A 14,133-nucleotide genomic window follows, 5' to 3' on the forward strand; every position below is an offset into this window, starting at 1 on the left:
GAGAATGTTGCATGAATAAAGTGTATTTAAACTGTCCTATCCCGATGGTCGTTGAAAGATATTGAAGGAGGGTATAGTTCTAAGAATATATAATAATAGTGAATAGTTCTAAGAAATGGAACCGCGAACTTTCGTGTTGTGAAGTAGGAAGCGTCGAGAGGACGCGCTTCGAAGAGAGTGGAAGCAGAGGTGGGGGATCGGAACCGACGATTAAACAATTTTAGCATGATCCTAGAGCGCCTAGCGTGCGTTAACGGAGGGTAAGGTCGAAGAAACTGGTACGTTGGCCGGCCCTGAGCGACTACCCGGCAATGTGGGTCATCGTCTAACTGTTCCGCGTACCGTTCCGTCGACTCTGCGCCGTCCATTAGTCAGATTCAACTGCTCCTCCTCTCCTTACCTCCACCACCTGTTTACCATGGAAGGAGCATCTCTTCTCTTCCTTCCTCGTTCTACCGGCACGTATCGCGTTACCATGGATTCGAAGGAATACGAAAGAATATAGAAACACGATTGATACGCTATGAGAAGACCGTGGAAAGTTTGCCCCTGTTCACTCGAGCGTATTTCAATGAGAAAGAAACGTCGAGCTTGAAACTGGAAGCTTTGAACATCGAGTAGCACTGTTTTCGATGTACGGACATTTGTCTCTGTCGATCGTAGATCGATTCAGGAAAAACTGATTCAATTTTCTTTCCGCAGAGCATTCAGCGAAGGAAACTGGTAAGTAACGGAAGTCAGGCGATATTCCGGAGACCCGGTCGTTGAATCGGCGCTCGGACTTTCATTGAGACGAGAGAATCTTTCGGGACCCTCTTCCCCTGACTTTCGTCTTGCTCGCATCAATCGGGGCCTCCACCTCTTCGTCCTCCCGTCACTGTCCGTCGTCTTCCTTCTACCACCTGGTCATCCGGGGACCTCAGTCGACGTGCGAGCCTCCGCCAAGGCTGCAAGCTTTCGTACACCCGTCGCACGTACAATTCGCTCGCGAACTTCGATCGCGTTCTTCGCGAGACGAGAAGAGGAAAAACGAGAGTGGCGAACTCGAGGGTCGAGTACATGGAGCTGTGAGTGCCTGGGAACCCCGAAGGTCGTTCGGCGACCACTGGAGAACGTTCACGTTTATTTTACGCTTCAATCAAGGTAGAGTTAATATCATAATAAATTATCCGTTATTCTGTTTCGAAGTAGATATTTTTTAATTACTTCTGTTCTCTGTTCATAAAATAAAGGAACGATCAATCGAGAGCGGGTATGTTTCGAGGTAGGCAATTAGAATATGTTCGAGTGATCGTGGTACCGTTACAATTAGACCGAGTTTACTGCATCAAAAATCTCAGACCGTTCCGTGCGTGACAAGCCCGCTGTATGTAACAAAGTGTTAAAAATCGAGGGAACCGGTTGAGCGCTCTAATTTGATCTCGTTTATTAAAAAACAACAGAATCGAACGTTCGGTCGTCAACCGCAGTTTTATTATAACGTTTCAATAACGAATAAGACGAGCAGGAAGATTACCGAAAGTTCGATTACATTTCTAACTAGACCTTCTCTCATTAAAAATAATTATTTAATTATCGAGGAAGTAGAAAATGTATCCGAGAGGATTCGAATTAATGTATCTCGAGGACCGAACACGTACGTACATCGCGTTCATAACGATGGTATTGAAGGAACGGTAAAAAGAGGTCACGAGAGACTGAATTCCATCGATGAATATTATTACGGTTCCCTTCCGTTGGCCAAGGAAAACCGTGATTCACGTTACGACGTGACCAAACAGCCTCTCGTGGATGAAACCCCGAAATCGAGCCGATCGAAGTGGGTCATCCTAACGAACAGTACATACGTACACGCGTTCCTGTTTCGTGTACCAGTCACCGAGTTAGGAAGTGGTCACGGTCACGAACGCGCTAGAAGACGAATATTATGGGACCTTGACCACTGATTTTACAGGGTCGTCGCCTCTTGTCCACCCACACCGCAGACATCGTGCCTCGTTTTCTGCTCTGATTTCTCAACAGTCAGAGTGGTACGATGGATCCAAAAATTATCGATCGATCCGCGAGATGTTTCACGAAACCGTGCGAGTCTCAATGATCGAAAGTATTATTATATAGATAAGTTTCACGGGACGTTTCCGTTTCGGAATGGTTGTGGACCGTTGGACCCATTTATTGACGACAACGAAAGCTCGCTCGAAAGTGCGAGTAACGAAATGGTAATGCCAAATACAGCGATCGAGATTGTAGTACGACCTCGACAAAAGCTAGCTGGAATGCCATGAGAAGAGGCTGACATGCTGGTCGAGAGAGGAAGGAAAAAGGGGTAGAAAAAGAGAACGTGAAAACCCGTTACGCGCCGGAACGCGATTCCGCTCGATGAAAGATGTAACAGCTTGCCCCTGTTCATTCTTCCATTGTGCCGATGGTCCGTTAATTAGTCGCGGAAGGCGAACGTCTCGAATCTAAATTTTTACACCGAACAGAATCCTCTTAACAGGCATCTATCGTCGCGTTATACCTGGAAAGGATACGGAAACGTACGCTCCTCAAGACGTAGCTCTGACGTTCTTCCTTTAATAAATCGAAATTGACTCGATGCCGAACAGAACTTTTGAAAAGTGAAAGATGTATATGTACAATGGACTTTCGAATGACAATACTGTGACGATAGATGTGAACGGTTAATAATCAGCCGATTTGCATTTGTTGCTCTTATTCGGAGACGACGATGCAGGCGCGTCGACGCGTTTACAGTAACTTCAGCGATGGTGTAGTAGCGCGACAAATCCGGTGGGCGTACGTGTATCCCGCATGCACAGTCGTGTCCAGATATGTTAAATGTAGGACGCAAGAGGAACGAGACTCCTTTTCCGGCCTTTTACTCTGCCATTCGTACGCGCTGTTACCCTACGAAAACAACCGACGAAATTCCTCGACGATAAAATTCTTATGTTATTTAATGTTGGACGTAAAGCGGTCGTGTATTATTTTATTCTGAACGGCAGTCGATTTCAGGTAAATCGAGAACGATGCAGCCCGGTTCGTGGACGCTCGTAGTCTTGATGGTCTGCGCGGCAGACGCGGAGTACTTGATGGGCGGCCACATGGACAACAGTCCTCCAAAGTCGCTGTTAGAAGAGATGGAATCCTCTCCGAGTTTGGCAAGGACGGCGCAGCTGGGTGACCCTGACCTGGATCTCGACGCGGAGGAGAGCACCGTTGCGTACTCGACGTCGGACGACGAAGGAACGCCGCGTTATCACCTTCCGTATCCTTTCGCCTTCAACGGTGGTAGACCGTTCTCTCTCGAGAAAGATCCTATCACTGGGAAGATAGACTTCGAGAAGGCACCACCGGTCAAGGCTCTGAACTTCACCGCTCGTTACCCGGAGACGAACGAGGACGATGGCAAGGATGTCCCGAAAGAAAATGATTCGTATTTAACGAAGCAGAAAGAAGCCGGCGAAGACGTCAGTCCCAACGAGATCAATCCGTACTCGCCCAATTTCCACGATTTCCTCAACCTTCCCGTTCACTATCCATCCGATAAATACGGTAAAGACAAGTACCCGCTGATATCGAGTTCTTACGCGAACACGAAGGTCCAGAGCGGGTCGAACAGCTACAGCATTCACAATCACAAGCCTTATCACGGGGAAACTGTCGTGTACTACCCTACCAGGAAGCCGCACGTGCCTAAAACGACCACGAGCACGAGCACGAGCACGAGCACGAGCACGACCACGACCACGACCACAACCACGATCATGCCTAAGACTGCACCGTCGACGACGAGTAGCAGCACTACCACGACTAGCACGACTCCTAGACCTACGACAACTTCGACAACGACCACGACTTCTACGACCACCACGACGCCTCCTGCTACGACGGCCTCTACCAAAGTGCCGATAGTGACGACTTGGAAACCTCAGATGTCCACTCCAAAGCGGTTCGCTGATCACCTGGAGGAGTATGACGACGCACTTCCGATAGAGAAGCTTCAAGGCAGCGCGTATAGCAACAGCCATCAGGGACCAAACAATATAGCGCACATTCCTCAAACGAAACCTCCGAGCAAACAAGAGGAATACGATGCCTACGAGGATTATGAAATCGGCGAAGGAGAGGATTACGTCCCGACGAGGGAGTCGAGCAACGAAATTGTTAAGACCAGCGCATCGCCCACCACGGTGTCCGTCAATACTACGACCGCTGCAGTTTCGGAAACCGCTTCCGCGAGCACCACCACGGCCGCCGCTCCGACTCCATCGTCGTCTTCGGTGCATCTTTCCGGCATGCCTCAGGCAACTGTTTTCCAGAGCAACTCGCTGCCGTTTCAAGTTCATCCGCACCGTCCAGTCACGTCCATGCCCTTGAACAACGATTACAGGGTGACGTTCGCGGATGACAACCGGAGGCACGGAGCTGACGACGTGATCGTGAACCAAGGATACCGACCGAACGCGATTGTGAACCAGAGACCGAGCGGAATGGGCGGAGGAATTCTGGTGGAGAGCACCAGTAACATAGTGATACCACCGGACCAGGACACGGTGTCCTTCGTTCTTGGAAACAGGCAAAACGTCGAAGGCGGATATTATTCTTTGGGTACCGCCATCGGAGAGAATCCTTACACCGGATCTACTGGAATAGATCCCTCTTTCCGACCTCTGTACGGTGTCGCACCCGACAAGATCAGCCACGATGCAGACCATCGGGGAACGATCGGCTTTCCTTCGGTGTCCGTATTAGAGAACAATCCGAATTACGCCGCCCAGACGTGGAGACAGCCACCCTCCGGGGGACAGAAGTTGGCGAACGAGATAGAACCTCTGAGAACACAGAATTCGTTCGTAAAAGGTACCGTACGCCCGGAGCAATCGGAAGAGAAGAAAGAAGAGAAAGATGTGAACTACGTGGTGTTTCCTAAGGACGAGCCTGAGAAACCGGTCGAAGAGCACGTCGTTGTAATAAACGAAGCCGATGGGACTGTGCACGAACTGACATCAGCTCCGGTCACGCCGAAGCCTTCGGTTCCTAACGAAGATCATCTTCCACAGCTGTCGGAGAACTTGACTCCACCGGCTGAGAGGCCAATACCACCGTCGCCGCAGTACTATTATCATTATCATCACTCGGGTCCGCCGAGACCGGACCATCCCAGACCTCAAAGGCTGCCGTTACCACCTCGTGGCAAACTTCCGTCGTCTCCACCTCTTCCGCCGCCGCCACCTTCGGAACCGATGGTGATAAGAAGACGCCCTTATCCGGACTCCAGTCTACCGAATATCCTGCCACAGTTTCGGCCGAATGCAAAGACGTCTCACGGGCATCGCGGATCGGAAGCGATCGGAACGATCCCCGCTGCCCAAGCTTATCCCACGAGAGTGAGACAGACTGTACAGCCGCATCCTCCGACCAGAAGACCTTTCCCACCTCCGGCTCATCTCCAGAGACTGAATCCCCCTCCGCCTCCGATCCACGCGCTCAGGGTAGCAGGCGCGGCTTCCTCGAAGACGGAGACCGTGGTACCGTTGCGAGAGGAAGGTGGTGCGACGAAAAGGTTTCGTCTCCCGTCGATACCAGCCACGTCCAGGGGCGAGGACGACGTTAAGCAACGGGTGTCGAGCCAGAAACTGCGACTCGAAGAAGAGGAGAGATCGGAACGATACTCCGAGGAGCCGTCTCAGGTTCCGCCAAGGCCACCCATATTTCCGAAACGGAGGACAGCGGACTCGCCGCACGTAGCCACTCTTCAGATGATCCAACAACACGGGGAGGAACTGGAAGGGGATGCGACGGAACCGAATTTATCCGCGATCGATGCCGACGACGACGAATCGGAGAGAATCGTGACCGATCGCGACGCTGACAACAGGAGGGAGTTCGACACTGGGGAGAAGATGGCCGAGCCGCCGGTCTACGTGGTCTACCCTGTGAACACCGCGGTGAACATACACCCTGACGACTCTATGGAGAAGGACGAGAGCGTGGTAGTCGGAACTAGAGGCCCGCATCGACCACTTCCTCCAGAAACGTTGCTCCAAGATAATAACGAGGACCAGGAGGACGAGCGAAGTCCACCGGCGGTTCACAGTGTGTTCACTGGACGACCGGTCGTGTCAGATTTCCCGTATCCCCTGGAACGTCCCGATCCTTCTATCCTCGTGAACGGCATGAGGGAAACGCCGTTGCTCGTACCGAGCGATCAGAGACCGGGAGAACCCTTGAAAGAGAACACAGAAGGAAAGGACGACAAGGACTCGAGCGTGAACGTTATACCGTATCTGCAAGACTTCGTACCGTTCGCAGCTAAGAAGAACGAGCACATTTCGGCTACGTTGCACCGTCTGCCAGTCCTGCCGTCTTCCACACCGATCGCTTACGTCTACACGCCGACTGCGCAGGCTTCTCATCGTTTAGACGTGAATCTGAGGGACCAAGAGACTTCGAAACCCGACAAGAACGAGCAGAAGCCTGTCCTCTTGCCTTCTCAACAACCGTCGAGCTCCTCCAGCTCCGCGCCCTCCCCGCAGAATTTCATGGCGCCGTTCGTGGCCAGTGTCAGTGCAGAGGCGCCTTCCAAGAACGGCTGGAGCGTCGTCATGGTCGAGCCTGTTATCAATAGGAAGTCCGACGACGATTCCGCCGAAGCCACGTCGAACGTGGAAGAAACTCAGACGGAGAAATCTGAATTCGACCCGGAAAGTTTCAAGCCGCAGCTGTTCGGCGGGTTTAAACCGATCTACGAGTTCCCTACGCACGACGAGGAGCGCGGAGAGCCTAGCCAAGGCTCGCAGGTGACCACGCATCCTCAACAGCCTGGTAACTCGACCGTTTGACGAGTCTCTCGCGTAGAGAATTATACTAGTTGTACCAAAATAGGCTCGGTTTCGAGTATTTCGTCGATCGTTCTTACCGCATCGTCAGCACTTTGCGAATGGATAATAATCTCTGCTGGAATATCGTTGAAATATCTCGAAACCGCATCGGTGACCGAGACGATACGTTGTCTTCGTAGAGATCGAACGAGTCTGTACAAGTCTGAATATTCATACTATCTTTCGTGATGTCAGATCATTGAATCGAAGGAGGGTCGGATGCAACGAAGCGCAAGTAAAGTAATGTTGGTAATGATATTCGAAAAACAGTGAGGCGACTACTTGCTCTACTTTGCATGCAATCCGCTCGAACACAACGAATCATCTAAAATGTATCTCGACGACCAATTGTATCAAACACTACTTTATTGATAGACTACACGCATAGCGATTTATAAAATTCGATCGATAAATAAGAAACTATCGTACATCTAGAGTCGTTATTATCATACGTACGCGAGAATTAGCATAAGGAATGTATCTATTTTCTACTTTCACCATAATTGTACGCTAATTTAATTACGCATTTTGCAATGCAATAAATTATTCTTAAATTATCCCTTGTACGCCCGAGTTATTCTAATGCCCTGTTAAATGCTCCGAACTGTCACACAGAACACGTTAAATACAAAAGAACAAATGCTTTCCTGGTTATACGTCGTATAAACATTACGATAACGATAACAATAATACTGCTGTAAATTGACAAGATATAAATAATTAACACCTAAGGAAGACTCGAATCGTCGCGAAAATTGTATACATAGAAAGTAACAAAACTATTTTTCTCTTACAAATTAATTACTCGCGTAATATCCGTGAACATCTCTGAAGTACAATAAATACTTCGTATATTATAAGAAATTGCTTGATTTGTGCCTCGGTCGATCACACACGACGATCGTGGATCTTGTAAAGTAGTGATATAAAAGAGTTTGCCGGCAGTGACAGCTGCAACTTGGCCGTAAACACTCCTCTTACCGATTGCCGAAGAGTCGTAGGTCCAGTTTCAATACTACTACCCCTTTCTCGACCTCGTGCAGTCGAATACGTTTCTGTATCGGTCCGCACGAATCTCTGCTGTCCCTCATTATGTCAGCGACCCTGATCTCCGCCCGGCCAAGGAATTCTGTGACAAGCAGTCAAAAGATCTGTTCTCTCAACTTCGTCTTCTATCGTAGAAGTAAGAGAAAGCTTCGTTTTACCATCCGGGCTGTAGTAGCCTTTGTCGAAGACCGTGATACACAGAGTATCTTCGAGCAGATCCTTCACTTGGAACTGCATCGACGCGTCCCACAGAGGACAGTCAGTTCCCGAAACGACGCCTGTTCTCTCTTCCTGCGAGCCCATGCTCACTTTACAAAACGTGTTGCACTTGCCTAGAAATTTGTTTCTCATCAGAATTTCCATGCGATCTATTATCCAGTGTTTAAGAATGTATTTGCTATACAGTCAATCCCAATTTAATGAGTTACGTATGATTATTTGGCATTTTATTGATGTTGACAAAATCCGACCATCCCAGCGTCGAAACGGCGAACTTTCGGCAAAAAATTTCGTTTTCCCTTAATTACTCCTAAACCGTTGAATCTACGGGAAAATTGTATACAACCTTTCTTGTAGAGGACGACAAGATCTACAATTTTTGTATAAAAGTTTGTCGCTAGCATTAATAGTTTACGAGTTATTGACGAAAAACGAAAAAACAGTTTTTTGCAAATTACTCGTTAACTATACACGCTAGCAAGAAACTTTTATACAGAAATTGTAGATCTCGTCGTCCTCTACAAGAAAGGTCGTATACAATTTTTCCGTAAGTCCAGTGGTTTGGGATTTATTGGCAAAAAACGAAAATTTCGCAAAATCTGAAGGGGTACCCTTGGAAAAATATCGGAAAAATCGAAAATTTTTTTTTGTTGTTTATTATTAGTAATGTTCTTCCGACGTCTGATTTCTTTTTAAAAAATGCGTTTCTAAAGTGCATAAACTTTTGGGATTGACTGTATAGCCAATACATCCTTGAGTTCTAAGTAGTTGTTAATAAAGCGTCTATCGCAAGTGTAAGTAGCAGCCGCAGAGCGTTCTAAGATTTAGGTCTACCCTCATCAAATGCTACGATCATCTACTGATTGGAAAGTCTCTAATCACACGCCGAAGAGAGTATGGGTAGAAGAACATGAAAAGTTAGAAGTTTAGTTTGTCCATTCACGTTTCGAGTCCTGTAACGAGGATCTACGAACAACATTACCTTGTTTTACCATAACGAGGTCCTCAGCTTCAACAACTACTAATCGTAGTCTACCCTGAGGCGGTCTCCTGCGAACTGATCATGCCAGATGTTTGTTAGACGCATGCGGTTAAACGGTTTAATTACGTACGACAACCCCGACGGTTCACTCCATCCGAGAAACAGGGCTAATCTTCTCTCCCTTTCCTTTTACGTTCGAAGCAGAAGCGTCAAGCAAGCGTGTAGGTACATGCAGAAAGAGCAAGCAAATTGAACGCGTACGTTAGCTTACCAGGTGTCGTCTTTATATTGAAACCTTCAAGCACCGTAACGAGAATTCTCCCGCACGCTCCAAACTGCGCCTGTTCTGTTCGCTCACACACATATTACACGTTATCGTACGTACGATTCAATCGTCATGATAACATATAAGCACAAGTAAGACGAGACACGGACTGCTCAATAATCGACGGAAACAAAACTGTGCACGACTCACTCGATCTCTGTCTCTGCAGACGCGTTTTCTCGTTCTCCAGGAACTTCTTCCTCGCTTCGGTGATCCGTTTCACCCAGAGTACACACTCGCTCGGCGACGGTGCCAGCAATATTATCGGTTTCTTCTGGTCCTTCAGCCTGAGTATTTTAGTCGCGTTGTCAGAATTCTCACCGAAGGCTGTTCCACTCGTCTCCGAATCCCCCAAGAATGATAATTCGTTTAAAAATATTGGCTGCAACAAAGATTCACGGATCGTTACGCGGTCGTTTCCCTCTCGGTACGGTTGGACACAACGTACTTTTCTATACATCTTAAACTTGTGATGCTCGTTCCTTTCGAATGAAAATTGTTGTCCACTGGAAAAATATTTTTTCGAAAGCACCGGTCGAGCGAACAGTAAGAAGTCATTGGTAAGAAATCCAACAAGTTCCTTTCCGCTCTTCGCCTGGAAGAGATGTCAATGTAAAATGCCGCGTTACGGAAGAAACATTGTGTCGATTACCTTGTGAAGTATGCCAAAGTGAACGAGCTTTCGTGGACCTAAAGAATTCGTTAAAGAGTTAAAGATAAGTTGTTCCTCGAGACCATCGCAGGCCACACGTGTTTGCAGCCATTCTAATCTATCGCTATTCTCTTTCTCCCTAACGCCTTCATTTACCTGTACGAACAATACAATCATCAAATTATAATCATCCACGTGATTATTACGAACCAAGTTTTACCTGGGTACAAAATTCTTCTGCCTTAGCCAAGGCTTCTTGGAGATACTGCCTGTCGGGATGGTCGACCGGAGTATGTTCTAAAATCTGAACCGGTAACAATGAGCGTAAACGCGGTATAAGCGAGAAACAGATTCGAAGACGATCGTTACCTTGCCAATGATGAGAGGATACTTGGTTATCCTCTGCATCGGTTTAATCAAGAATGAACTCAAAGGCATTCCTTTTGTACGCGGGTCCTGTTGACATGTGTGGGCGACTTTGACGAACTCCGGCACGGTCTCCGTCAGTCTTTGAAGATAAACGGCAGCGGATATCTGGCAGCTGCAGAATCGTATGTACGCCGACATTCTAGGTATCTGAATCACACAGACTCGTGAGTGTACAGTCGAGAACGAACGAAATTAATGTTCAACAGCGAAAGGAATTTACGTTCTCGCATAAGATGTCTCCGATCATTCTCACGATTCCTCCTTCGCTATTGTCCCGTCTTATTCGTAACGTCCTGGAAAATCCACGATTAACAATGGTAACGAAACGTACGGAGTTCCGAGAGTCGTACCTTAAAAAATTGTCGTTGCACGCGATGATATCTCTCCAGTTAACGAATATCTTATCCACCTCGTCCATGCTCAACACCAGACTTTCAATGAGCGGCTTCTCGAACACCTGGAAGAGAACATTTCGAGATTTCATTCGCCAGAACGCTTTGTAAGCAGAGAGGAGAGACCGAGTTCGCACGTACCTCGTGAACGAGTCTCATATCTTCTATGTATGCTTGCTCGGTTGTGATAAGCTCTTTGATGTACTCTTGCCGTTTCCTCTCCATGGGATCCAACCCAGCCATTAGCAAGTCGATCGTCATCTCATCGGCTACACATAAACACGGGAATGTAACACTGCTCTCTTCCTTGTTTGCAACAGAGACTTAACTAGCTCTAGACTGTTTCATCCGTACGACAAGATTCGTGTGATTCTGTTCGGCGAAGCTAACACGAAAACGCAGGAGGGAGATCGTCCGATTTTCTATGCGCTCAAGCGGGTGCTCGGGTCGCAACTGAATCTTTGTACACGACGACATTTTACAACAGACAGATACTTTATTTCAATCAGCAGTTTTGCGAACACGTCTGTATATCATGTATGGATATGTGTACATATGTATAAGAACGGCGTGTGTGTATGCATGTGAGAAGTTTCATCTCGTTCCGTCCGTACGCAGAGGAGGAGACTGCAATAAATATGATACCACAGTGATTTTGAATTTATCCACACCCATACAGTGCCTCCTTCGCTCGTGAGACCACGCACACAACGTTTCCTCTCTTCCCTCTCGAGATCGTTAATGAGATTCGACGTGACAACAAACGAATAAACAATACGGATACTTTTGCAAATAGTAACAATCTTAAGGATATCAGCGCTACACAAGTCATTATTATTATTGTTATTATTATTATTGTTATTATTATTAATATTTCATTTTTTTTTTCTCTCTCTTCGATCTAAGAATAACCAGTTGCATAACTTGCTTTACACATCGTCAACATGTTTAGATAAAGATTACAAGATTACGGGCGCGGCTAGAATACTTAATAATTAAGCACACAATTGTTTGAAGTCGATCGGGACCCTGGCGTATTTATACATCTCTCTCTTGTTGCTAACAGCTTGTATAGAACGTGTAAAAGGATCGACGAGATGTATAAATACGTCGGCCTGCTGTGCGCTTGGTTCTTCCGATTATCGTTCGAAACTAGTCGTTCCATCAGACTCCTGACCATCGCCATGGAATGGGCGCCTTAAAAACGAAATTGTCTAACTCGTCTTTAAATCTAGAAGACCCGGCCGGAATATTTTACGATGTAGAAAACGTTTGATAGAAATAACGATGAATCATTTTGGGGGAGCGACGGCTACGTTCAGATGTCGATAATCGTAAGGTGAAAGAATAAATAAAAGAACGATTACGTACTACTCTACTCTTAAATAGTACGGACTGACTATGCTCAAGAGCGAGTCGATGGAAGGACTGGTTTACGAGTAGATGTAACATTACTTAACGAATCGTTCCCACCAACGGTGATAATCTATCTATCTGTGTAACTGTACGATCATTTATTACTGATATTCACTTTTAGCGATGATTTAGGCTCTATAATAAAAGGCTGCGAAGAAGGAGCACATCGTCTTCTATCGTGTGTCGGATTCGAAGGTAAACGAAACGTAATAACTATACATATATTAGATAGAATAAATAAATAGGAACAACAGATTTGGTTCAACTTATTGAATTTAAAAGAGAAGCGAGCACCGTTCGCTCTCCTTCGTAGATATTATGCCGGCCATACATTTTTCTCTGTTACCTATAAAATTCTGAATTTAAACAAAAACATAGACTGTGAACCGTCAATATAAGCCAATCTAAACAAGTGTCTTCTATAGACATCGTAACAAACGCTTCGCACGGTAAATGAAACGATGGACATTCAGCGTTACGATTCAACAACTCCTTCTCCCTTTACAGACAAGAAGAAGGCAAAGCCAGACAAAATAATGTTCGATCGATTGCACAATTGTTGCGATCTAGGCCTCGACGCAGTACAACTCTGTAAAACCATCTGTGTTGCGCACCAAACAACTAGTACTAACGCCAACGATCAAAACAAATAAGAGGCAGTATTCGATGGGTCTTCCTCCGAGACTTCGCTCGTGAACAATTTACATTAGCCCTTGCACACATCTAAATCCATATCGGTCCAACACTTTTAGCCCGTTACCGCTAGACTTCGGTGTTCCTGCATTCCTTTTTATTTACACACAAAGCTGTTTCAGTGCTGTTAAACACGCGGAGTGCTGTACGAACGTTTTAAGAGATAAACAGATCGATGCTTATTGTCTTTGGTCCTAGAAAAACGTGCCCTAACGTTCGAACATGTTTTCTAGTCAGGCTAAAAGTGTTGGTACAAACGGAAGGTACGTGTCTAAACATCATCTAAGAATCGAACTTCCTAAATGAATACGCGTCGCGTTCCTTTTATTTTTACATCAGCTACGAATACTACTCGAAATTGACAAACAAATTGTAACGGTCGCGATCTTCTAAGCTCTCGTCTTCGACATTAAATAAGGAGATTGAGGTAGAATTTGGTGCACATGTCAGGTGGTTGCGACGACACATCAACGTGTTCGTTACCGAATATAGTCAGTGCCTTTTAGTTTCATATCGTTATCGATACTGCGCGATGGTAGTCACGCGTGGAACCGTGCACGGAGGTTCGACGATTCAAAGTGACGATAGTCGATTGGATACACGGTAACAATTTGAATGATCAATGAAAATAAAGGACCGAGTAGGACCTCGAACAAGAAGAAGACTCGCAATACAATTTAGAGTAACGTAGAAGCGGAGAACCCAGCCCTGAGTCTTTCTTTCTTTCATCTCTCTCTCTTTACTTTATCTTTATGCTCGCTGTCTCCACCGATGAGACTTGTTGGTTGCAACACGTCGCGTTCAGTAGGGAGAGACTGCTATCATTTTTATCGCACTTGAGACGCTTTTATTTTAGCCTGCAATGCTGCGGTGCTGCTCTGCTATCCTTTATGCTGCATGTTAAGCAGAGGCGAAAGATAACAATTAGTAAAAGGGGACTCTCATCGTTTCCGAGTATTGTAAGCAAGTGGCAAGATCCTCGAAGTAGCTGTCTCGCTCTACAATACTGCGCCCAACATTTTCTTACAAATTTAGTTTACGATCGTTTCTGTGACGAATGAACGATCAGAGAAGGAACTGGAAAGAAAATA

The 14,133-nt window shown here is 46.5% G+C and overlaps 2 protein-coding genes and 1 long non-coding RNA gene across 17 annotated transcripts in view; 2 read left to right on the top strand and 1 right to left on the bottom strand.

The window, feature by feature from the left end:
- Nucleotides 1–7,444, top strand: LOC108628974 (uncharacterized). 3 transcript variants are annotated; one of them, XM_018031243.2, is made up of 3 exons: nt 1–634; nt 703–1,143; nt 1,233–7,444. In XM_018031243.2, exon 3 carries the CDS (start codon nt 3,033–3,035, stop codon nt 6,846–6,848), a length of 3,816 nt encoding a protein of 1,271 aa, XP_017886732.1. In that variant the 5' UTR covers nt 1–634; nt 703–1,143; nt 1,233–3,032; the 3' UTR covers nt 6,849–7,444. The 3 variants fall into 3 exon arrangements, with proteins under 3 accessions (XP_017886732.1, XP_026672730.1, XP_017886731.1); XM_026816929.1 differs by having other exon boundaries at nt 3,019–7,444; XM_018031242.2 differs by having other exon boundaries at nt 703–7,444.
- Nucleotides 7,236–14,133, bottom strand: part of Dap160 (dynamin associated protein 160) — a 26,306-nt gene continuing 19,408 nt past the window's right edge. For 11 of the 13 annotated variants that reach the window (XM_026816920.1, XM_026816925.1, XM_026816921.1 and 8 more), the window contains 11 exons: nt 11,075–11,202; nt 10,892–10,998; nt 10,762–10,834; nt 10,482–10,688; nt 10,333–10,416; nt 10,113–10,268; nt 9,909–10,055; nt 9,611–9,842; nt 9,407–9,481; nt 8,093–8,266; nt 7,236–8,016 (listed from right to left, as the gene is read on the bottom strand). In XM_026816920.1, coding sequence (XP_026672721.1) covers nt 7,865–8,016; nt 8,093–8,266; nt 9,407–9,481; nt 9,611–9,842; nt 9,909–10,055; nt 10,113–10,268; nt 10,333–10,416; nt 10,482–10,688; nt 10,762–10,834; nt 10,892–10,998; nt 11,075–11,202 — 1,535 coding nt within the window. In that variant the 3' untranslated portion in view covers nt 7,236–7,864. Of the gene's footprint in view, nt 8,017–8,092; nt 8,267–9,406; nt 9,482–9,610; nt 9,843–9,908; nt 10,056–10,112; nt 10,269–10,332; nt 10,417–10,481; nt 10,689–10,761; nt 10,835–10,891; nt 10,999–11,074; nt 11,203–14,133 lie in introns of those variants that run through there. The other 2 variants (XM_026816918.1, XM_018031241.2) reach the window with 2 other exon arrangements.
- LOC113464808 (uncharacterized) lies at nt 12,454–13,704 on the top strand. Its single transcript, XR_003389670.1, has 2 exons — nt 12,454–12,544; nt 12,857–13,704. It is a non-coding gene; the product is annotated as an uncharacterized LOC113464808 (long non-coding RNA).

The sequence above is a fragment of the Ceratina calcarata genome, unplaced genomic scaffold (assembly GCF_001652005.2).
Source record: "Ceratina calcarata isolate Rehan_Ccalc_2016 unplaced genomic scaffold, ASM165200v1 scaffold551.2, whole genome shotgun sequence".
NCBI lineage: Eukaryota > Metazoa > Arthropoda > Insecta > Hymenoptera > Apidae > Ceratina > Ceratina calcarata.